The sequence below is a fragment of the Pyrus communis genome, chromosome 6, assembly GCF_041283825.1.
Source record: "Pyrus communis isolate YQ-2024b chromosome 6, ASM4128382v1, whole genome shotgun sequence".
In the NCBI taxonomy this organism is placed as follows: domain Eukaryota; kingdom Viridiplantae; phylum Streptophyta; class Magnoliopsida; order Rosales; family Rosaceae; genus Pyrus; species Pyrus communis.
Window position 1 is genome coordinate 23,181,737 of NC_142570.1, and position 25,351 is coordinate 23,207,087.

Below are 25,351 nucleotides of genomic sequence, written 5' to 3' on the forward strand. Positions count from 1 at the left end.
TCTCCTCTCTAAATTAATAGGGTTTTAGATATTAAGGAAGCCTTAGTGTGGAAGCAGGGACTTCAACTATTTATACCATCATTCATCGATAGAGATCCACTCGGTCCAACCTATTAACAGAAGGAGTGTTGATCTCTATCTCAAAGAGTTTTAGTCCCATCATGACTTGATATACTAGTGTATATCAGATAAGGATCATAATAGGACAGCTGCAATACATAAACTCCATGATTCTTATCGCATTAGGGCTCTCAAACTTCCCGTGTTTCACATAACTAGTACAACCAGTTATGCGCCACACAAGCAGTCCAGTTGGGATCTCATTGTCATTCAAACAAGGTTTTACAGTTTACACTAAGGTGAGGAATAAATTGGTTTTGAACTCGTTATTTACGAAATTTGAATGTAAGATCTTCTGAATCTAAGATCTTAAGACGGTTGGGTGGATTAGGCAAAAAATTGACTACAAAATTTCCAATCGTACAAAACCAAGAGATCTTTATCAAAGTTTTCAATATTATACATAAATATTAAGTATAATATTTTTCCCAATTTCTAATCCAATCATAATCTTATTTTCAAATTCCTGCACTATTGGGAGATTAAATATCAACACGCTGCACTATACATAAAAAACCAGCTGCAACGTTTGGAGAGGGGGAAAGAACGTATGATTTTGTGACATGGCGGCGCCGCCAGGCGAGAAAGGGTCGGCAGAGAATTATTGATGGTAAAACCATAACTATCGTTCACTCGAAGAAATGCATAACTTCTCACTTTGATCTTTAAGATTTAAAGTCGATCAAAATGGTCCGCGTATTATCCACCATTAGTCATTTTGATTCTTCTGGGAGAAATTTCCGTTAAATTGAAGGTATTTTTGTCAAAACAACTTCTTTAGAACTAGTAGTTTTTTTAATTTAACGAAGATTTTTCACAGGACCAAAATGATTGACAACGGACCATCTCAGGGCCTACTTCTATCAATTATAAATCCCAAGAACTAAGAGTTATGACAATCTCAAGAACCATTTTAACAAAAAAAACTCTCAAAGAAATGTGAATTCAAAGAATTAGAACTCAAAATAAGCTCGACAAAATAGATTGCGCGAGGCAACTACGTCCGGTCAATTTTATGATTACGTGACAACAATTGATTAGCCAGCAACGCTACTTAGACAATAATTGGTTGCAAGAAAGAATCTCTTCTACGGTTTAGGCAGTGACATCATTCCATGTTCGTCGGAACCCCATCTCTAGACTTTATTTGTTTACAGCAACGATAAATTGACCCGTCGATTGGCAATCGAGCGCAAACAGAATAAACATTGCAAATCGTACTAGGAAAACAAAGTACAAGAAATTGAATCCTTTCTGCCAAAACATTTAAATCAAGATTAAGGAAGATTAAGAATTAAAATGATGAAGGGGGAAACATAATATTACAAACAAAAGCGAAAACAGCAGGCACCGGCGCTACTACATCCGACTTATTGCCACGTAATCATATTTTACAAAAATGGCATAAACAAGAATCATTTGCAGAGGGACCTATTGTATAAATATCATATACACTTAACTTTGGGGAACAAAAGCCAGGAGGAATTACAGAAGTTTGAACGCAACCGCGCAAAATGATGTTTGAACAGAGGCAATGTTGACTACAGACGTGCATGCCATCTTCTAAATGCCATTTATCTGCAGAAAGAAAGAATGAATGAAATGGCTGATATACCTTCACAGAGACTTCGTCCCTTCCGCCGCTTGCACTGCATATCTGATACAACAGTGATGTAAACGCAAATTCTGACTTGCCATCTGCACAAAGCCTTTTTAGTCAGCTGGAATCGTAGAAATCACTAGGGCACGGTGTCATGACTTCGGATTCAAGCAGCTGGACGACCCTGTGCATAGAGGGTCGATCTTCTGAAGTTGAAGAAACGCATTGAATGGCGACAGAGAGCAGGGCATCAAGGCTTTCAGCTTGCACCCCCTCACACTGTGGATCAACAATTTCTCTTTGCCTATTTTCTGTGACCAGAAAATTTAACTGCAAAGGGAATTACAGATAAATTAGAAAAAGTAACTTGAATAAACGATACCCATTCCAAAAATGATATCATCAAGAAATTTCACAGAATATTTACTTGACTGGAACAATCAATCAAAACCAGAGATTTTTCTTTTTCTGCCACCTATTATACTCAACAAGAGGCGTAATCGATTTCCAACTAAATTTTATGTATGCTAAAACAAACATGGCCATACTGCAGTCAACTTTATAGAACATGATTTACACTTAATGATTTAGCTTCATATCAAAAAGCATAATTATTTTTGACAAAAACCATACCCAGCCAACAATGTTGAAGCCCTTCTCAATGAATGACGCATCTGTGGGTCGTTTTCCACTTAATACTTCAAGCACCAGGACCCCGAAACTATAAACATCAGTCTTTTCAGTTGCTCTACCACTTTGCATATACTCTGCCAATGATGTCATATAACTCAAAATGTATATAAAGTTATAAACTTAAATTATATGGCACCATTTCAGAAATAACTGCCAGCAGAACGACACCAAGTTTTCCTCACTTTATGTAACAAAAACATATGTCATCTATTACACGAAGCTGATTTGGAAGCCCATACATTAGCAGACACCTATAACCAAAGCAGTTGTAAATGCATGCAAACGCATTCAATCATATTAAATTTTTACTTGGGAGTTCAATTGTGTTGTTTGTTATTCTACCACTGGTCAGGCTCTTTTAGGCTGCTATGCTGCTCCATTTGTTTGTTTAGTTTAGTACATTGCTGTTTCACTTACTACCCCCAAAATTTACAAGTCTAGACCCCCCCTAATATTTGTGCAAATAAATTGTTATGGTATTTTGCAAAAATCTGCTGTAGACCAATCATTTATCTCCAACTACCATGGATCTGGTCAATGTAATTTAGGGAAGCGATTTCCACACCTTTTTTCTCCCAATACACACCCCTTTTATTCCTGGCCTTCGGATTGAACAAATCAAGGGAGAATCAGTGAACAGTACCACAGGGGTGTGCAGAAATCATTTTCCATATTTATAGAACAATATCCACATTCAGAGAGCTGTGAGCTCAAAGTAACAAAACAGGAAACTATAGTAATTTTTTCTTACCTGGAGCCAGATAACCAAATGTTCCTGCAACAATTGTCGTAATGTGAGATTCTTCGTCCTCCAACAGTTTGGCTAGTCCAAAGTCAGATACTCGTGCCTCAAGATTTCCATCAAGTAAAATGTTGCTTGACTTTATGTCTCGATGTATGATCCTAGGTGAGCAATCATGATGCAAGTAGGCCAGGCCTTTTGCTGCTCCCATAATAATATTCAATCGTGCATCCCAATCAAGCTGCTCAGATCTTTCTGTTCAAGGGATTATGGAATATTATTGTTCCAAGGGTTTATTTCTATGTACCAAATATGTATATGTGTCGTCAAATATTTTAAAAACTTCTATCAAGAAAAATACATATGCATACCAAATACTGAGCCTGATCAATGCCTTGTGTACCTCTCTGATGGAGATCATGATGTGCATCTAAACACTTATGTGCAACAACCTCGCATGGTGAGTTAGGTTGTTTAACACATTTATGGTTAACTTTGTCAAGTATTTTTATTTGGATTTGTATAACCTCAAAGGCACCACTGTCCTTTTGTTGGACGGTTTTAAGTGTTGAATTCTTGCAGACGGTAAGTTTCATTTCTACAGTTTCTCTCTCTTTCATTTAGTCTCTTTAACCTTCTCTTCCCGGTCCTACATTAATTTACTTCATTTATACATAACTTTATTATTCATATAAACCAGATGCACATGTAACATGTTAAGGCAATGAAAATAAACACAAGAGAAGAGCATCTAACCATGAAGAGCTTCATCAAGGCTTCCACCAGATAGGAAATCATAGATTAACAACTTTGATGTTGGAGAATTGCAATAGCCCCTCAAATTCACCAGGTACCGGTGTTTTATACTTCCAAGAATTTCTAGCTCCCTCTCGAAAAAACGATCAAACCCCTCATTCATCTTTACAATTCTTTTTAATGCAAATACTTTGTCGTCATCCATTGCAAGCTTGTACACTGTTCCAAAGCCACCAACACCAATAATATGTTCCTCATTCAAAGTCTCTAATTTCTTAATTATGTCTTTAGAAGAGTACGGCAAATCCCCATGAAACATTACAATTGATGCGCCTGGAGCAAAAAGACTGTTAGTCAAGATTTCAAAAACTAGGAACTCAAGACTTGTTTGAGTTAAATCAAACATAACTCAGAAAATAGCTAAGAACCAGTACCTTCCCTAACATCCATTGCAAGACCTTTACTGTCATGTTTACCAAACTTTTTATAAAGAAAGCAACCCCAGAAACACATGAGAGCCACCAAAAGAAGTGCACCCACAGTTGCTGATGCACTAATAAGTAGCCTACCAGAGTATTTCTTCTTTCCACCTTGATTTAGCTCTACAAAAGTTTGAATACCAAGCATGAATACCATAATGTTGTCAACACTTGGGATTCTCCAGAGGGAAAATTTAAAATTCTTCAAGGATTTCACCAACTTGAAAAGTCATAGTGAAACCAAAATAATTTAAAGACTTTCACGTTCTAAAGAATCTCTGGATAATCATAAACATTGCACCCATCTATTTCACATCCAAGGTTTACCTGAGCTTGGAGATTGGGAATTTGGTGATTCCCCAGGGACATCTTTGCATACCAGATTGATTTGTTTCCCACACAAACCACGATTTCCATCAAAGCTGCAAGGAAATCTGTCAATGACCCTCTAAAGAGCATGAAAATCTTTGGGGACTGCATTGTCATAGTTCAATATAGGTATAACAGGTCTTTAACCGGGGCACGATAGAGATTTTAAGCTATGTCTCACAGACGAGCGTTTGGAGAGGCAGTGAAATGAGAATAGTCCCTCACAAATTTCATGTTTTCATTACAAATTGTTTTCATCATACTGGAAGACAAAACATAAAGGACACATAGGATAATAAATAGTTTGAAATGCTTTTCTTGTATTCCTGTATCGCTAGGATTGTAAGCTATCACATAGCTTCACTATTTACTGAAAACACAAACTTTACCAGATAATTAGTACTTACGAGCTTTCGGGTAAGTTGGTAAGCACTCCATCAGATGGTATTGGTCCAACCAGAAAATTGTTTGACACATTGCTACAGAAATTCAAGATTCCATTAATTAATAAAACACGACTTTATGTTAAATAAAACACCAATTGTCAAGTTTTAACATTACAGAAAAGAATGAGGTAACTCACAGCGCAACAAGCTTATCCAACTTTCCTAGTGACACAGGAATATTTCCACTGAGAGAGTTACTTGAAATATCTCTGTAAATATAAAACATAGAATAGTAAAGATTTCCACATTGAAACACCAAATGTACTGGAATTATGAACCATGTGATACGATAAATTGGACTTCATCTCCTAACAAGAAATATCCATGCTTTCCAAATCTTTTAACATTGTAACAATTTGAACCATCTGATATTAAAGTTTGTAAGAAATTAAAGTCACTTCATGCCATAATATTGATTCTATTAAGCTATTTCTTCATTGTTTTAAAACTATTTTGACTGTTCCACAGCATCTAAAATAAAAATAAACACAACATAAGCAAACAATTCAGAAGCTCAGCCAAATATCTAATCTATAAAGACAGGAAAGAAATACTAATCGTTATCTATATTGTCCATATTTTTTCAGCTTCAAGTTACTAATCACAGGATGCATTGCACAATGGGTGCAATAGATTTGAAAGTGGAACTTCAACTTGCTGGAAAGGGGATAGAGGTTGATTGGTTTAATTTTTCATTTGTAAATGGCAGAATACCATACAACCTATATAAGCGAAGAGTTTATTTGTAAATGTTATAAGCAAGTCAGAGATGGCAGTTACTGTTCAAGAATGTGTAAAACTGTAAAAGATTGAAAATTGAGACTGTAGGTGTTATTCATTATTGTCATGATAAATCATAACGGGTATCCTCGACAAATGAAATAAATAAAATAATGGCACTGAAAGCAATATTACATAATGCAGAAACTAGGAATGAAGAAGCATCAGAAAAATTAAACAAACAATATCTTTAAATCCGACTTCCCTAACTACAATGGTATAATATGAAACTCAAAATTTTATGCATAGATATTTTTTTTATGCGTATATATGTGTTGATCCTAAAAATTACAAAACCTACGTGGCGCGCAGGCCGAGTAACTAATAAGCTAACTACGTCCTTCGGTCGAATGCGGGGCATGCCAACTCGTCGGCCGAGCCTGGCCGAGGAGTAAAATCTGTTGATGTAGCTTTGAGCGCGTTGCTGACTTCTTTAACTTGCGATTGCGACCGAGGAAGGAACACTCTCGGTCTCTGGGTTCTACAGCCTGAAGACAAGGCTGCTAATTCTGCGGAGTTCACAAATCGTCCGAGCCCGATTCGGTCACTGTGATTATATTCGTGAGAGTATAAGCACGTCGAATCGAGACCAAGGTGTATGGGCACAGGTACTCGAACGTGATATATGTCTTGATGGTAAACGTAGTTCGGCCGTCGGAATGCCGAACCCTGAAACTCACCTGTGAGTATCCAATCATAAAACCACTCGGCGACCAGTACGCCGAGCAATGTAATTCGTAACACCTAACTATGCCGGGAAAGCTTAGTAAGGTGACCTCTGCCAACAAAGGTTCGAAAACCTTCTTCGACCGAGACTTGGATAGATAATCGGTCGACCTCGACGCAGTGCTGTTTATCCAAACTGAAGATGCTTCTTGGTCGGCTGATTCTGCGGCAGCAGTGCTGTTTATCCAAACTGAAGGTGCTCGCCGGTTGCTTCCACAGTGCTGTTTATCCAAACTGAAGGTGTGTCGGCAGGAAAAAGAAAAGGAAAAATCTCAAGGTGATTGAGAGGTTTTGCGCAGGGCAATTGTATGCTGAGTTCAAGGTCCCCTGAATGTTGCATGATTTCGTGTATTTATAGTACCCCATTCCTTGAAATCTCCTCTGATTTGGATTGGGAGTCCTTGTCCCATTTCGATTCTGGTTCGAACAAACCTACTCCCACTGGGATTCTGAATCTTCCTCCCTTTGAGGCTTTATTTCTTGCTGGTCGAGAATCCTGGTCGCACCAGGATTTCCTCAATCCTTCCTATTTATCTGGACCTCTTGAGATAGGATTCGGCTGACCCTGCCAGCTGGCCCGGGTTTTATTATCCGGCCCACAGCATCTGTTATTACCTTGGGCCGAGCACATATGACTACTCGGCCTGCCCAAGATATTTTGGGCCCAAACATTGCCCCCTCGCTTCTGAGGTCGCCGACTGTCACCTCTTGGTCGGGCCTCGACCTTGAAGAAGCGAAGACATTTATTGCTTCTTTGAATTTTACTCCCTTAATGATCATTATTCCTGCATATTTATGAGACATGATTGCACTTTCCTCGTTGCCCCCAACGCGTGGCCACGTGTCGATTCTCCGCCGTTCTTAAAAGCTTCACTCATGGGCCTCGAAACCGTGAACTAATTGAACCGTCTCATCCTTATTAAATGCATTGAACCTGTCGCCACACGCCATCGTGCGTCCTGGATTTTCGACTCCTCGATCCCATTTTCGCAGGTTCCCAAAATATCCGAAATGATTGCAGACTTTCCCGGTTACATTTCCCCCCAATCTGAACCAGCGCTTTTGAATTCCAGACGTTTGATATTCATTCTGAAAAGCCTATAAATACCCACATTTCTGCCATTCGCCTCTTACGCCCTCAGAAACTCCAGAATCTCTAATTTCTCATCTTTGTTTGCTCAAATCAAACCTTCCAGACCTTCTGCAATTTTTTAGTTCTTTCTTCTGCAAATGGCCTCCTTTATTTCGAAGCTTTCCGATGAGATCAATAAGTGCAAGTCATTCATCGATCGCAGTGCCGTCAAGACGCTGCGATTTCAAGAGGATATGGCCACCACCCACCAGATTCTGGGTCCCCTCTTCAAAGACGCAGTGCCGTCGTCTGTCACCAACTTGCTCAAGGAGCAATGTCTAACCCCCCTTCTTCAAGGGTTTGACTGGTCGAAATGGTGCTTGGCTCGTCCTCAAGGAGCTTGGCCCTCGACCACCACGGCCTGGGCCGCCTGGGTCGACCGAATGAGCTCCTTCTTCTCCAAGGAGTGGAAGGCTCTCGGCATCTACGATGCCATTATTCTGTCAACCATGGAGATTGCCATGGATAAGGAGCTGCTCATGGCGGCCCTGAGTTTATGGTGTTCGGCCACCAACACCATGGTCCTGCCTTTCGGCCCTCTCGGCCCCACCATCCTCGACGTCTCGGCCATCCTTGGGACTTCCTCGATCGGCCTTCCTATTGACGCCGCCCTTTCCGGATACCCTTCTCCTCTCGACCTGAAGGCACTATTCGACGAAAGGGCTGTCGAGACGCTAAGCCGGGGTGATCGGGAGCCCTCAAGGGAAGAAGTTCAAAAGCTCCACAAGAACTTCTTCAACTATAACACTCTCATTCTTCATTTCGCCGGCCGAGGCGAGGAAAGCCTTAGGAAGGGAGAGCACGAGGCCTTCCTCTTCTACTGGTACAACAAATTCATTTGTTGTACTCGGTCGAACAAATGCCTGGTGGAGAACATGCCGGTGGCCCAGGCACTGGCTAATGGTCGCTTGCTGGCGCTCAGTCCAGCCATACTCGCCAATCTCTACCGTTGCCTGGCCGAGGCGACCATTGGCAAGATCGACCCGCATCAGAACGGACCCCTCTGGGTGTTCCAACTCTGGTTGCAGGTTTACTTCTCTACTCTTCGACCGGAGGTCCCTGCCTTCCAGCGAACGGCCGCCCTCGGTCTTCAACTGGCATCTCGACCGGCTCCACCTCACCGGGCCGACGAGGTTTTCAAACACTTCCTCGGCCTAGATGTCCTCTCGGATGACGAGTTCCTGGTGTGCCGGCGCCAGGAGTACCCTTCCTCGCTCAAGCTTCCTACGGCCGCGTGGGCCGCGTCTGAGGATGCGGACATTCGTCAGCGCTGGGGGTCGTTTGTTTTGGCTCGCGACCTTCCACTGGGTTGCGATGCCCGCCGAGCTGGCTGGGAGGTCTACCACCCCCATTTTGTCGCCCGGCAGCTCGGCTATATTCAAGGCAGCCCCGTCCCCCTGCTCGCTTCTCGGTCACTCCTAAGTCGGGGGCGTCTTACCGGTTCCTCTGAGAGGGAGTGCAAGACGTCCGACCAGGAGTTCCAAGAGAAGTGCAGGAAATTCAGGATTCGGCCGGCGGTCCCTGAATCTCTGGGAACTGATACCTTCGGGGACTGGTGGGAGGAGTACACCGGCAACTTCTTCGGCGCCCCGGCCGAAGAGCTGGCGATGAAGATCTTCGGCGACCGCCCTAGGTCAACATCCTCGACACAGCCTAAGGAGTCGACCCAAGGTAGTCTTTTCGTTCTTCTTTCCTCCTTTGTTTTACAACTTGATCCTCGTTGCTAATTACTTCGCTTTTCAGGGGTTCGCGTGCCGAGGACGGTGGAGGTGGTCGCCGCGGTGGCAAAGGCGAAGAAAGCGCCTATGAAGAGGACCCTTGTCACCGAGCGGTCGATCCCTGCCAAACGCCCCCACCAAGGGGCCGAGCCGGCGGAAGAGGCCCCTCGTCCTTCTAAGCGCGTCAAGAAATTGGCGAAGAAAGGCGACCGGGAGATTCATGTCGTCCCCAGTGACACTACTGGGACGCCCGCTCCTGCCGGCTCTCCATCTGTGCCGGCTGCCCAGGCACCTCCAACCTCGAATCCTCCAGCCGTCTCTCAGGCCGACCCAATCGTCGCACCCGCGTCTGCTCATACTTCAGAGCCGGTCGTGGCGCCCAAAATGGGGAAATCGGCTGCTCCTGCCGAAACACCCCCGACTCCAACGGTCGTTTTGGAGGTATAATTCTGCTTCTACTCTTGTTCCTTCAGGTTTCTTGGTCGTAAAATAATCTCTTTTTGTCCAGGATGTCGAGAGCGAGAGCGAAGAGGTCCCCCTGGAACGCCGTCGCCGACCAGTCAGTTCTCCTCCCGTCTGTCATTCTCCGGTTGTGGAGGCGGCCACTCGACCGACTCCTCCAGTGGCGGATCGTGGCAAGAGACCCATGGTCGACCCTGAGGCCACGGCCGAGTCGCCGATTCATCCGCAGGATGCAGATCTCCCCATTCCTCCGCAGGAAGTCTCTTCGGCCTTTGTAAGTCTTTCTTCTTTTGTGTTGATTCTCTTTTGATACATGTTTTTAAGACCATTACATGTCAGGTGCCCGAACATTCATTTCACCGGCAATTTTATGCGCCGAGGGGCGTTGTTTATATTTCCTGGCCGCCATTGTGGCCATCAAATGTAGATGACCTCCATCGGCCGCGTGAATTGCGTAGCGGTCTGAGGCACTGGGCTCGGCCATTAAGTTCCCTGGGTTCGAGCAATGACCCAGAGGGCATGGCCGAAGTCTCTTCTCGGCAGGTCTCAAACATTCTCCTTTTTCCTTTATGCACTACATCACGTCTTTACTGTTCTTCACCAAATTTTCCTCTTATGTGCAGCCGTCCTGGGAAATGGAGCTTGACGCTCTACTCCAGAGCACGACCGGTGAGGCCGGCTCTTCTGCTGCTCCGGCCGAATCGGTGGGAGCCACGCCCGCCGAAGTCTTCGTGAAGCTGCACGAAGTCTTGTCTCCGACTGCTTCTCAAGCTCTCCGGTGCAAAGGCCTCGACTCTGTTGGAGAGTGTCTCAATGACCTCGCCAGCGGTGGTCATCTGAGCCCGGAGGGTATCTCTTTCCTTACCGACCTCTTGGAGCGAACTCGGCAACACTTTCTTGTCTTCGAGCGAGCCTTGCAGGCCGAGGACGACTTGAAGGTGGCCAAGGTCGCGCATGAGGCCGGCCGAGTGGAGATGGAGGCACTCAAGGCGAAGAAAGCCAAGCTGTCCGAGTTCGATCGCCAGATCTCTGACCTCCAACGTCAGATTTCTGACCTTCAACGGCAAAGGTCGGCCGCTGCCTCTGAGCTTGAGAAGGACTTTGAGGCCAACAAGACTCGGCTAACGGCCTTCGCTGCCGGTGCACGGCGTATCCAGCAACTGCAATGCAACAAGAAGACCCGGCAGGCTGAGATAATTTTGAGCGAAGCCAAGTGGCTGGAGCTAAAAGCTGCCCTCGAGACCTTCCTCCCTTCGACCCCTTAGGAATTTAATCATTGTATTTGTTCTCTTGTAATGAATCTTTTGTTATCAATACAATGGTTATTTTGCCATTAATACAATGGTCGTTTTGCTGTCAGTATAATGGACTTACTCTTGCATTTCCCATGTAATTGGGTAGTACTTCTTTAAAAACTTTCCATTAATCGGCAATTTGTGAACTGAACCCGTCCGATCTCGTAAATGATATGCCCCCTTGCCGAGGACTTTGTGAACGATGAATGGCCCTTCCCAATTTGGCGACCACTTACCAAACCTGGGGTCTTTGATTCCAATAGGCAACACAGTTTGCCAAACCAATTCTCCTTCGCCGAACGTTTTTTGTCTTACACGCTGGTTATATGCTCGTTCGGCAATTTTCTTTTGCGCAATCAACAAGTTACCTGCGTCGATTCGACTTTCTTCTAAGTCTTCCAACTCTTGTCGCATCGCTTGACTGTATTCAATACTGCACAAATCATTCTGCTTGATTACTCGCAACGAGCTTATACTCAACTCGACCGGTAACATAGCATCGTGTCCATAAGTTAACGCATAAGGAGTGGTTCCAGTGGCCGACCGGGGTGAAGTTCGGTATGCCCATAATGCTTCATATAACTTTAAATGCCACAAACCAGGTTTCTCTTTTACCATTTTTTCAAGGATGCCGATCAACACTTTGTTGCTTGCCTCGGCCTGTCCGTTTGCCTGTGGGTAGTACGGCGTAGATTGCTCGAGTCGGATATTCAAACTTGCCGCGTATTCCCTAAGTCTATCGGCCGTGAATATAGTGCCATTATCAGTTATGATTGTTTCTGGCACGCCGAATCTGGTCACAATATTCTCCTCTACGAAGTTGCATACCTCTTTAGCAGTTAATTCGGCGTATGACCTTGCCTCGACCCACTTAGTGAAATAGTCGGTTGCTACAATTATCCATGCGTGCTTCGCTGCCCCTGATGACGGCGTGATTTTGCCAATTACATCCATTGCCCAACCCCTGAACGGCCATGGTTTAGTAACCGAGTGTAGCAATACGGCCGGGGCTCTTTGCACGGGTCCATGAATTTGGCATGATACGCATCTCCGTGCATATTCGATGCAATCCTTTAATATATTGGGCCAAAAATAACCGTGTCGTCGGAGCAACCAGCGCATCTTTCGTCCAGATTGGTGTGCTCCGCAAATTCCTTCATGTACCTCGGCCATTACTTGGGCAGCCTCGTGTGGGCCGAGGCACAATAGTAGTAAACCATCCTCGCCCTTGCGATATAATTCATTTTGATACGACACATAATTCGTGGCGAGCACCTTCGTTCTTCGGTCGTGTTTCCCATTGGGGTTATCGAGGTACCGTAACATCGTCTTTCTCCAATCATCTGGTTCTACTTCGACGGCACATACTTCCATGGGATCTCCTCGTTCTAGTAGGGATGGGAGCGACATTACCCTTGTACGTATTACGTGCGCGCGTTGGAGAGTTTGCTGATTGATCAAGGCGGGGTACGATCGTTGACCCGTGGTCGCAATTCCCACAATTCGACCTAGTTTGCCCCCCATGAGTTGTGCTCCGGAGGCGATCTGGGCGAGTTCGTCGGCGTCAGTATTGTGAATACGTGAAATGTGTTCAAATGTGATTCGTTCGAATGACTCGGCCAGGTAGGTGGCGACCATGTGATAGGGAGCTAAAGTACAACTCATGCAGCGAAACACGCCGTTCAGCTGGTTAATCACAAGTTCAGAATCACCAAGGACGAGAATGCGGGGGGCCCGCAGATCGTGTAAAACATGGAGGCCGATAATGAGGGCTTCATACTCGGCCTGATTATTGGTGCAGCTGAAATCTAACTTGAGAGAAAAATACCATCGGTAGTGGTCCGGCGACTGAATTGCGATACCGACCCCGGCCGAGGTCGAAGTACTGGAACCATCAAAATGCATAGTCCAATGGTTATCGCGTGTGGTGACGAAACCGATGTCGACGTCGCCCCCCTCAAAACCATAAGGGGATGGGTGTTGTGCCAGGAAGTCGGCGAGGGCTTGTCCCTTGACGGCCTTTTGTGGTACATACTGAAGGCTGAACTCGGATAAGGCGAGTGTCCATTTCCCGATTCGGCCTTTGACCATAGGCCGAGTCAGCATGTAACGAATTACGTCGGTTTGGGCGATGACCTGCGTAACTGTGGGGAGCATGTAATGCCGAAGTTTGGATGCGGCAAAAAACAGCGCTAAGCAAAGTTTTTCGACAGGTGCATAATTAATCTCTGGGGAATTCAGGTTTCGGCTAAGGTAAAAGATAGCTTGTTCACGCCCGACATTATTATCTTGCGCGAGGAGGCAACCAATGGATTCGTCGGCTGCCGAAATGTATAACTTAAGGGGTTTGTTGCGACAAGGTGGAACGAGCACTGGTGGAGTGGAAAGGGCCACCTTGATCTGCGTAAACGCAGTTTGATGCTCTTCGCGCCATTCAAATCGGTCGGTCTCCTTCAGTTTAAGGAGCGTAGAGAATGCCTTCATTTTACCGGCCGAATTGGCGATGAAACGCCGGAGGAAATTTATCTGCCCGAGTAACGACTGGAGCTGTTTCTTTGTCGTCGGAGGTGGGGCGCTGATGATGGCGCGGGCTTTATTTTCATCGACCTCGATGCCACGATGGTGTACCAAAAATCCTAGGAAATTACCGGCCGAAACACCGAAAGCACACTTGGCCGGGTTCATCTTGAGGTTGTTTTTGCGCATGCGAAGGAACGCTTGCCTTAGGTCGTCCAGGTGTGTTTGACGACGTTTGGATTTTACGACCACATCATCGATATAAACTTCGACGATTGTACCGATTAAGTCGTGGAAGATCATATTCATGGCTCGTTGGTATGTGGCGCCGGCATTCTTGAGGCCGAAAGGCATGACTACCCATTCGTAAGTACCAAGTGCCCCCGGGCAACGGAAAGCCGTCTTGTGGACGTCAGCTTCGGCGATGAAAATCTGGTTGTAACCCGCATGACCGTCCATAAAAGATAGCAGTTCATGATTAGCTGCGGCATCAATTAATAAATCTGAAATCGGCATCGTATATTCATCCTTGGGAGTAGCCAGATTTAGATTACGGAAATCGATGCAAATGCGAAGGGCACCGTTTTTCTTTAAAACGGGGACGATATTGGCCAACCATTCGACATACCGAGCGGTCCTAATAAACCCGGCTTTCAGAAGCCGAACTAATTCTTCCTTAATGCCGAGTTGTACTTCGTTTGAAAATCGGCGAGGAGGTTGTCGAAAAGGCTTACACCCCTCCTTGATGCGTAGCTCATGTTCTACAAGGTTTCGGTCGAGGCCAGGCATTTCATGATAACTCCACGCAAAGCAATCTTTAAACTCATGGAGTAGCTTACGGAGTTCGACCTTCATGGACGGTGGGAGTAACGCACTAATAAATAATGTTCGAGGATCCTCGGCCGTGCCTACGTTAACTTCCTCTAACGGGTCCTTGACTTGAGGTCGATGGTCTTCGAGTTCGGCCGGCGCAGCCTGAACTTTATCGAACGATAGAACGGGGCCGTTATCTGCTTCGGCCAGAAATTCGATCAAATTGATGCCAGAATGTGGTTGCTTGGTAATGGCGTACCAATGGGCCAGCAGACGTTCCATTGTAGATGAAACCGCGGCCTGACGCCGTTCTTGCGTGGTGTGCTCAATCATCGGCACTGATGACCAAGTTCGCCAAGCCAAGTCTCGCCGAATCCTGTTGGACAGTCTCGGCGCCGACCTCAATCACTTTTTGTACCGAAATTCTCGTCGGCCGCCCATCCTCGTTAAGGCCTTGGAGGGTGATGTAGCCGACGTGATCATCATAATAGCGAGCCTGAATCATGTTGGTTTCAAATGGTTGGTTATCGGCTGGGTGGACTACGACCGATTTGCCATCCCAAAAGATGAGGACTTGGTATAGTGAGGAAGGAATGCAACTGGTTTGGTGGATCCAGTCGCGGCCAAGTAATGCGTTATAATCGGTCTTGGAATCAATGATAAAGAATGCCGTCATGTGTTGACGGCCGGCAATGCTAACTTCCAACGGGAGCACCCCTTTGGTCTGAGATTTGTCACCAACAAAGCTGCTCATAGTGATTCCTGATGGAATGAGTTCATTATCAGAACGACGTAAGGCCTTCATGACGGATATCGGCATAATGTTGACTGTGGCTCCACAGTCGACAAACACTTTAGAAATGGGAAATCCTTCGACGTGAGCCGTGACGTACAACGGCTTCAGGTGTTGGAGATTAACCGAGGGGGAGCGGGGAAATAGCTCGGCCAAAACGGCTTTAAGGTTGTCCCCGCTCTGGTTTTCTCTATCGTCGTCGTTTGCGACGAAGTCTACTTGTGTTGCTTCCTCGGCAACTACGTCCCCGTCCAAGAAACTTGACTGGTGGGTACTCGGTTGGAATTCAGCCGGTAGGACGTGGACCATACTGATCTCCATATGTTCGAGGACCGAGGGGCCCATGGGGTCATGGTCGTCGTCTTCCGGAGAACTATCCTCTGTAGCAGTCGGCGGAAAATCTTCGATCAAACTTTTGAGTTCCTCGGTAAAAGCCGGTATCCGAGACGTGGGAACCAAATCGAGTGCGGGTGAGCCATTTCCTTCGGCGATGTGTACTGCCGAAGATTTTCGTTGGTCCTTTGTTACACGGGCTCGTTCTTCATATGCAATACGGGCGTTTCTTGTGTCTAAATAGGTATCCAATCGTGCTATCCGTTTTTCCTCGTCGGCCGTGAGGCCGAAGAGCGATACAGCCGAGAAGACTTCGAAATGATATCGTAAGTGCTGAAGGTCTTCGAGCGAAAAGGGTAATTCGGCGGCGTCGATATCTGTATAAGGATCGACCTCAAAACCAAGGACCCGAGCCTCCCGGATATGTTGAAACCTAGCTTTAATGGCTGGATCAGAAGTTTTCTGGATAATTTGCTCGGCATCAGGGCAAGTTAGCGCCAAGTCGAGGGCTTCCTGACATGCCTTGGGGAGTCCGTACAAGTCATTTGCGGAGTACTTCTTATGAAATTCTCGCATGTATTCCATGGATGCACCGAGGAACGGAGGGTGTAAGTTGCGCCGTATTTTGATAAGCGGCTCGCGCGGTGGTAACGGAGAAAGTTTCCTTTCAGCCTCTTTTGTAAAGTACTCTAGACGAGCTCTCGTTTCCCCAGGCCGGAGAAGGATCTTAATTCGTTTCTCAGCCTCCTCAATGGTGGTTTCGAAATCAGCCTCCGCTACTTTCTTCCCTTCGGCTAACTCGGTCATGATAGTCGGGGTTGGCCGTTCGCTACTATCTTCCACGGCCTGTTTTGGTTGCCATTGATTGGCCGGGCTGGCCTGCGCTCCTCGTCGCCGAGCCATGCAATCTATCCGTTGACGACGACGTTTTTGGGATTTGGACAGTGCCGTATACAAACCAGTCGGAGAATTGTAACTGTACCAGCGTTGATCCGATGTCCTTGGTGGTTTGAAAGTTTTGCGATTGGCCGGTGAGGCCGAACTATTAGCATTGCGCGAGTAATAATCCTCATTGTAGAAAGGTGCGTCGAAATCCAGACGCCGCCTGACCGAGGTCTGGTCTTTCGGCCGTACTTGTGGGCCGAGTCGATCAAACACTTGATGTCGTGGACTTAACCCTGTCGACGATGTTGTAGGGGCCGCAGGTGGTGTTGAAGATATCTTCCTTCCAGGCTCCACTGGTGTTTTACAATGGTCACATAACACCTTCGATCCACAAGTTCCGTCGGATTTTGACCTTGTCATCGGCTCATCGGCGGGTTGCGCCGATTGTTCCGTTGGTGGTGCATTTGAAAAGATATCAAGCTTTAGTCTTGTTTGACCATTTGGTCGACGGATATGCTGCACCGGGACATATTCGGCCTTCCCTTTGTTTTTGGGAAGGTGAGCATCCACCATACCAATCGTTGTTGAAGGGAAAGGATTAACGTCGACCGCCATCTTTTCCGGAAATTTCAACTTTCCTTTTTCAATCCAGCTTTGAATTGTGTCCCGGAACACAACACAATTATTGGTTGCATGCTTATTAGAATTATGATATTTGCAGTATATCTTTCCTTTTAATTCATCGGCCTTAGGGATAGTATGCCCCGGCCGAAGCTTGATGATTTTTGCTGCCAATAATTGATCGAAAATTGCGTCAGCTTTGGTGATATCAAAAGTGTATACTTTTGATGACTTAGCCGTTTCCTCGGCGGTCAAACGTGTTTTGGCGTCTTTGGTATTTACTTGTGCCAAAGCCTTGCAAACATAGGGTTTGTCTATTATTATCTCGGCTGCATCCACGCTAGCGTACTGAGGGTCTTCACTTTCGGCCGATGCATAGTTCACCGTGGGGTTCTTATACAACGTCCCCCGGGATGGTGACTTTGATATCTTCTCTTCTCGGAGCAGATACTCATATTGTTCGACGTGTTGAGCAAGTTCGTACATATCTCGAATATTTGCCCCCAGAAACTTCTTTTTGTATTCCACGTCTAATCCGTTGAGGGCGATCCTGACGAATTCTACTTCGGGGAGTGGCACTCGGCACCAATTCCTGGCCGATTTAAACCTTGTTAGGTATTCCATTGGAGATTCATCAGATGCTTGAGCCATCCTGGCCAAGGAGGATACGGACATCTCCATCCCTGGCCGATAAAATTGTTCATGGAACTTTTCGACCAACTCTTCCCAACTCTGCACGGAGTTGGGTGGAAGATTAATGTACCAGGCGAAAGCTGAGCCTGTCAGTGAAAAGTTAAACAGTCGTAGTTTGTAAAAATCACTATTGACGTCCCCACACTGCGCTGTGAACCGAGCCACATGTTCTAGTGAGGATAATGATGATTCCCCGGCGAAGAGGCTGAAATCGGGGATCTTAAATCCTCGTGGGTATTCAAACCTTTCCACATAAGCCGGGTACGGGTGAATGAATTTTGGAAACTTCGGCCCTTTTTTTAGGGCCGAATCAATCATTCTCTGGACTTCGGTCACGTTTATGGAGGCGACTTCTTCTCCCTGGCTTGGTCCCTCGGCTCTATTCCCTGGTCCTCTTCTTTCTAAGGGGACTAGTTGTGGCCGAGCGGACCCTCTCTCGGCTGGTATGGGCACATTCGTCGGGAGCTGCCGCGGTTGGCCGACCTGGCCATCTTCGAAAGCTTTACTGACTAGTAGTTCAAGCATTCTGGTCTGTGTATCGCTATTACTACGTATTGCGTCTAGCAAATCATTCATCTTCTGACCAATCGACTGCTCGACCTGACGATATTGTTCATCCAGTCGTCTCCGAAGGAATGTCCTAGTTGGTGGATCGGAACCTTCTCCACCATCGTCATCACAATCTTCTACAATCCCTTCCATGAACATTCCAGCTGTTTGATTCGGGACTGTGGGGTTGTAAGGTTGTCCGCCGAGACAGACTTCACTCTCCCGGCGTGTTATACTAGTGGCCTCGGGCGGCGCAATTATGATCGGATTTTTTGTAGAATGCAAATCCTGCCCAAGGCCTTGCACTGGCAAGTCAGTTGTTGACTTTCCCATGGTTGTTTTCTGCTTCGTAGACCGTGTCTCAATGGTCATGAACTCCGAAGGTTTAGCACAATGGTCCCACCGGGCGTGCCAAAATGTTGATCCTAAAAATTACAAAACCTACGTGGCGCGCAGGCCGAGTAACTAATAAGCTAACTACGTCCTTCGGTCGAATGCGGGGCGTGCCAACTCGTCGGCCGAGCCTGGCCGAGGAGTAAAATCTATTGATGTAGCTTTGAGCGCGTTGCTGACTTCTTTAACTTGCGATTGCGACCGAGGAAGGAACACTCTCGGTCTCTGGGTTCTACAGCCTGAAGACAAGGCTGCTAATTCTGCGGAGTTCACAAATCGTCCGAGCCCGATTCGGTCACTGTGATTATATTCGTGAGAGTATAAGCACGTCGAATCGAGACCAAGGTGTATGGGCACAGGTACTCGAACGTGATATATGTCTTGATGGTAAACGTAGTTCGGCCGTCGGAATGCCGAACCCTGAAACTCACCTGTGAGTATCCAATCATAAAACCACTCGGCGACCAGTACGCCGAGCAATGTAATTCGTAACACCTAACTATGCCGGGAAAGCTTAGTAAGGTGACCTCTGCCAACAAAGGTTCGAAAACCTTCTTCGACCGAGACTTGGATAGATAATCGGTCGACCTCGACGCAGTGCTGTTTATCCAAACTGAAGATGCTTCTTGGTCGGCTGATTCTGCGGCAGCAGTGCTGTTTATCCAAACTGAAGGTGCTCGCCGGTTGCTTCCACAGTGCTGTTTATCCAAACTGAAGGTGTGTCGGCAGGAAAAAGAAAAGGAAAAATCTCAAGGTGATTGAGAGGTTTTGCGCAGGGCAATTGTATGCTGAGTTCAAGGTCCCCTGAATGTTGCATGATTTCGTGTATTTATAGTACCCCATTCCTTGAAATCTCCTCTGATTTGGATTGGGAGTCCTTGTCCCATTTCGATTCTGGTTCGAACAAACCTACTCCCACTGGGATTCTGAATCTTCCTCCCTTTGAGGCTTTATTTCTTGCTGGTCGAGAATCCTGGTCGCACCAGGATTTCCTCAATCCTTCCTATTTATCTGGACCTCTTGAGATAGGATTCGGCTGACCCTGCCAGCTGGCCCGGGTTTTATTATCCGGCCCACAGCATCTGTTATTACCTTGGGCCGAGCACATATGACTACTCGGCCTGCCCAAGATATTTTGGGCCCAAACAATATGTTAATTGTATAGTACTTATTTACTGAGGCATTCTTACATCTGGTGATGATGAGACAATTACGTAAACCTTCAACAATGAATGCATATCCGGACTGAAAACAAATTACTTAACAAACATAGAAAATAGGTAAATGAAGTAAAAAAGAAATTGAAAGACATTTTTTGTTAAACAAAAAAAAAAAGTGTTTATCAGCATGTTCGAAACAACTCACAAGAATTGGAGGTCTGAAAGCTTTCCCAATTCACTTGGAATTAATCCACTCAAGTAATTACCCTGCAAGTATCTGCAGCAACCAAAAAAACGCAACTTTAGCACGAAACAAACAGGATTATATAAGTAAAAAAGAAATGCAGTGTAAGCAAATGGAAACAAATTATGAAAAGCTACAACTTATAGCTGAATCCGCAACTGGATTGCCCAATTCAAAAGAAATACAGATAACATATATATAATTATTTCGGACTTTTATTGCAAATGTCAACAAATTGTGAATGCTACAACTTGGTCAAGCTGTACTCAAGCACAAGTTATATGATAGATTCTATGAAGGGGAAAAAAAACTAAAATGTGAAAGTGAGAAGCATCTTCTATTACATATCAGAAACAAAAATTTATTGAAAATTATAAAAGATTATAGAAAGAACTACATGCACAAGATATCCACCTGAAAGCATTTCCAACAACTACCAAAAAGCCATTAACCTTAATTGAAACAATTTTCTAGTGCTTGGTTTGACGTGTTTCAAATAACTGCCAAGTGTGTGAAAATTGGTAAACTAATCACACTGTAAATTTCCATTTTCAAGGTAAAATTGCAGCACCTATTGTATTTTGGGGTCCTATTATCGTTGGGAATGATGCTTAAGAGATTATGAAAACTCACTTAGCTAATGAATCTGAGAGAGATCAAAGGGTTGCGAGAAATTAAATAATGTCTTTGTATAGAAGTTCTGCTGATCAGGAAAATGCATATTCCCAAATAATAAAAAAAATGCTTCTTCTTTAACTGTCCATTCTGCAACATAAGCGATATCAGAATATGTGTACAAAAGGTAGATATGTTGATGAAAGGTATCAAAAGCTTGATGTAAAACTTATCTACCTTTAGCACACATCATCTGATATTGCTTATGTTGCGAGTGTAGTCGGCAGTTTATGCATGCACCCCATTCTCCCCATCTAGAGGTAGTTTTACATGTGATATTTTAACTATGCTCCTGGATAGGGATATATATTCTCTAAGAATGGACGCTTAGAGGTGGAAGTATGCACGGGCACCGAGGAGGTTGTTTCTGTTAGTGATGGAAGTTTTATTCTAAGCTACTACACCTACATTGTGAACCTTGCCACCCAGAAAATGTGAAACAATCAATTGTTGCGATATCATGTGCAAAAGCAGAAACTTCAGGCTATGGGTTATGGGACCTGTGAATTAATATTTGATTACACATATTGATCAAAGTATTGAATTTAAAACAAGGTGTTCATGTGAGATTTTATACCGATAACAAGCCTTCAATCAGTACAGCTCTCAATTCTACTGATCACGATAAGACTAAATTTATTGATTTTGTTCAGAATTTTATTACGGAGAGACTAGATGCAATAATTATTCATGCACTGTTTGTCGTGGCAGGAGATACTAGAATCTCACAAAAGGCCATCTCTAAAGTTTTTCATTCAACTATTGGCAATTGAGCATCAGTAATTTATACACCAGCTTGAAGGGGACTGCTGGTATTATTAACAAACAGAAATTTCAAGTCACATCATCATATGATATCCAAAGAACTAAAAGAATAACCTTCTTAGTAGTGATGGGAAAAAACACCCCAAAAAAAAAAGTGATGAACAATGTATCTGTAAAACCAACATTTTTGCCAAATCACTTTATATAATGATCTCCGACCATAACTAGTTTAGAAACAGATGCAAACATCATTCAGTAGCGAACATGAGAACATTTATTGCAAGATAACAATTCGTGCAGGTGGACTTACATTCTCTCCAACTGTGTGCAATTCCCCAGGTCTGAAGGAATAGTCCCATAAAAGTTGTTGCTATGAAGAGCTCTACAATATAATACATCATAGACATGATCAGTGAGAGAAGAAAATTTGATATACCAAAGATACATCAATTACCATAATTGCTATTATATCTCTTATCATCACATACAAAATCGTAAGCTGATCTAGCTTCCCAAGGTCTGGAGGTATAAATCCACTCAATTTGTGACCAGCAAGACTCCTGCAGGATAAGCCATGAGACACAAACTTATAACTGTAAGGCACAAAATTTACATGACACTCATGCACTGTAACCTTTTTTAAATTTCAAAATCGAAAGGATGAAAGTTTATTAACAACCGGACACTATCTTTATTAAATAGGACAGAAGGTTTAAGTATGATTAACCCTAACAAAATGAAATCAGAACAATAAATTAGGTCTCAATCTTCTATTCGCGAATGGCCTAAGTAATGTGTATGCCTCACTGCCACTGTACAGGTAGGACATCCGATCCCCAATTAGACAGTTACGTGTACTACTTTTCATTTATTTTACATCTGTTGTGGGGGGTACTTTTAGTTCTCCACCTCCTCAATTTGTATTATAATAGAGAAAAAAAAAATAACATTACTTATTCCATTTCAACCATAGAGTCCATGACTCCATGTAAGAGCCAAAATCATAAACTCAAAGATTTCTTGTTATTCCCCAGGAACAGAGCATTAATTTCCAACAAAAGATGATAATTTCAAGGGCAAGCCCAAAAATATCAAACATTCCCAATAACCAAGACTATGTCTGTCTTGTGGAAAACCAACGTCAAGAGATGTGCTCATCTCACTATATAATCTTTTGTTCATTTAGTATGAAAATAGAACTTGCAAAAATAAGATACAAGATATCAACCATTGCCATATGAGAAAAATAAAAACCAAAACCATAAACATAAATCCCATGAAACAAGTTTCTGTTCGATAAGCATAGAAACGGATGAAATTAAACAGAACTGTTGGCATTAACACTCACAAGTAGATTACTCTCTTTGTTTTGTTATCACATTTCACTCCTTTCCAATTACATGGATCAGGATCTTCTGGTCTCCATCGAAGAAGAATACCATCTGAACTAACAACTGCTGTCCTGAAGCTTAGAAGTGCCTCACCTACAAAATATATCAATGTCTATATCAGATTAGGGCATGTCATCTCCTTTGATTGACCAATAGCTATTGTGTAATAAGTATATTTTATTTAAAAAAATATATCACTGAATATTTTTTACCGTTCCTGGTGGTATAAGATGCCACCGTGTCAGAATATCTTATCCATCTCTCCAGGAAAATGGATATCTCCAGAAGAAATTTATGTGTTTACCAAATTAGTCTTCTACCAAACTTCACATAGACTATTATCAGTACAGCAGCAAATTAGAAAAAACAAAAATGATATGCAGTATCCCCAAGGTTTTCCTTTAATTAATAACTAATAAGTCAATATTTTTTCATCAATTATAGTATTTGACATGCCTCAAGATAACTCAAAACCAAAAAAACAAACAAAAAGACAAATGAAAAACTAAAATATGTCAAATTACCATCAGGACTAATAGCTCTGATTTCGGTCATTGTTATATAAAGCAGTAGAATGTAAAGAAGCCATAGCCCTCTCCATTTCACCAAAAAGATTCCCATAGTGGCACTGGTCAAGCATAATACAGAAACAATAATTCATCTGGCAAGCCAAGGTTTACAATACTTCCTTCTAGTTGACGTTGACATCCAGCAGCCGGAAATGAAAGAAAAGGGAAACCTGAAAATGAACATGAATTAATTTTGATAGCAGTTTGAACACGACTAAACTTCCATTCTAACCAATATAATTCCCATTAATGGGGTGCAAAATGAGAAAGAAGTATAGAGGCATCATGTACAATTAAATTACGACACACACAGCAAGTGATAAGGTAAAACTGCATTCACGAATTAGTGGACCAGATAGTGCAAACAATATACAACTACATTTAAAAAGATCAAGGAAAGAGACAACCAATACCAAAAGAGATATTTTCGATATGAGGGCCCATGCTCTGAAACTAACCATTTCATAGCTACCCTTGTACTCCAATTCTACCTTCCATTCATTAACTCAGGGCTTTCACAACCCTAAAATTTATATTCAGTGTAAGATAATTCGTCTTCGACCCAACAAAACAAAACCCATATTTGACTAAAGGTAAAACAGAAGTCTTTGCATATTGACCGGCACAACTATGTAGTAAACCGTCAAAATCGAACAAATTTTAGCACGATAGGTGAAAATGTACATTTATCCCAATATGTAATTTAGTATAACAAGCTTCATAGCAATAAGGGCTAATCAAACAATGTCAATCAACAAATGCAATTAGTAAATCGAATAATACATCGAAATTATCCGAAAGCAACGAAGGAACATCCACAAACACAAAATCTTAAGGTCCATCAACCATTTTTCGATTTCTGAAATTAGAAATTTATGAAATTCCGAGTCCACTGCTGGTCCTAACAGCTGAAACCAAGTCAATTAGCCTCCAATTCACCAGTAATTACAAGTCTACGCAGTTAGCTAACATGGCAATAAAAAAGATAAAATCTTAAGGTGAAATTGAAGAGATTTACCGATGAATGCTAAAAGATGAAGCAGCAGCTCTGGTTTTCGATCGATCTGAGACGAATGCAATGCAGATTGAGCTGGAACGGAGAGATGTGGCACAAGAAGCCAAAACGACACCGCACCCACTCTGTCCGACTCTCCCAAGTGTCTGAGATTTGTGTGATGCCCAAGACAGGAGAGAGAGAGAGAGAGAAAGGCGAGTCTGTGACAGTGAGAAGAGAGAGAGAGAGAGAGAGTGTGTGAGGAGGTGAGTGAGTGGAATTTTAGATGCCTTTGAGAATTAAAAAATAAATAAATAATTGGAATAAAAAAAGAAAGAGAATTCTCTACCCAGCTAATTTCTTTATCATTTCATGTCTTCCTATTTGAACGGTCATAGTTAAACCACCTTAATATTTTATATTGATTTTTTTATATAGATAATAAGATAAAAAGTAATATATAAGAAGAGATGATGAAAGAGAATGAGAACAGGAGGGTAGAGAATTCTTCTCTATGAAAAAAGGCATCAGTGAAGCCAATAGAAGGAAAGTGGTTTCGCACAAGTCTACGCTCACCTTCCGTACGTGCCAGTTGCCACCGACACATAACATTGGAAACTCCCAAGATCCTCTTTTAA

At 43.7% G+C, this 25,351-nt stretch overlaps 2 protein-coding genes across 2 annotated transcripts; one reads left to right on the forward strand and one right to left on the reverse strand.

The window, feature by feature from the left end:
• Positions 1–1,371: 1,371 nt before the first annotated feature.
• LOC137710440 (LRR receptor-like serine/threonine-protein kinase FEI 2) lies at positions 1,372–25,001 on the reverse strand. Its single transcript, XM_068449462.2, has 14 exons — positions 24,738–25,001; positions 23,675–23,889; positions 23,108–23,243; positions 22,248–22,319; positions 22,070–22,141; positions 20,281–20,352; positions 5,343–5,414; positions 5,167–5,238; positions 4,718–4,812; positions 4,346–4,513; positions 3,912–4,244; positions 3,165–3,410; positions 2,354–2,487; positions 1,372–2,050 (listed from the first exon to the last, which is right to left on the reverse strand). The coding sequence occupies exons 2-14, from the start codon at positions 23,769–23,771 to the stop codon at positions 1,838–1,840; spliced, it is 1,782 nt and encodes a 593-aa protein (XP_068305563.2). The 5' UTR covers positions 23,772–23,889; positions 24,738–25,001; the 3' UTR covers positions 1,372–1,837.
• Positions 8,719–11,894, forward strand: LOC148696465 (uncharacterized). Its single transcript, XM_088696147.1, has 4 exons — positions 8,719–9,514; positions 9,587–10,002; positions 10,070–10,297; positions 10,647–11,894. Exons 1-4 carry the CDS (start codon positions 8,719–8,721, stop codon positions 11,286–11,288), a joined length of 2,082 nt encoding a protein of 693 aa, XP_088552273.1. The 3' UTR covers positions 11,289–11,894.
• Positions 25,002–25,351: the final 350 nt, after the last annotated feature.

Excerpts from the sequence above, each read along its gene's own strand:
- LOC137710440 (XM_068449462.2), bottom strand. The coding sequence starts at position 23,771 with ATGGGAATCTTTTTGGTGAAATGGAGAGGGCTATGGCTTCTTTACATT. Across the intron at positions 5,415-20,280 it reads CTTTCAGACCTCCAATTCTT|AGATATTTCAAGTAACTCTC; the intron begins GTGAGTTGTTTC and ends TTATATTTACAG. Across the intron at positions 2,488-3,164 it reads ATTTGGTTATCTGGCTCCAG|AGTATATGCAAAGTGGTAGA; the intron begins GTAAGAAAAAAT and ends CATCATTGGCAG.
- LOC148696465 (XM_088696147.1), top strand. The coding sequence starts at position 8,719 with ATGCCGGTGGCCCAGGCACTGGCTAATGGTCGCTTGCTGGCGCTCAGT. Across the intron at positions 9,515-9,586 it reads GCCTAAGGAGTCGACCCAAG|GGGTTCGCGTGCCGAGGACG; the intron begins GTAGTCTTTTCG and ends TTCGCTTTTCAG. Across the intron at positions 10,298-10,646 it reads AGGAAGTCTCTTCGGCCTTT|CCGTCCTGGGAAATGGAGCT; the intron begins GTAAGTCTTTCT and ends TCTTATGTGCAG.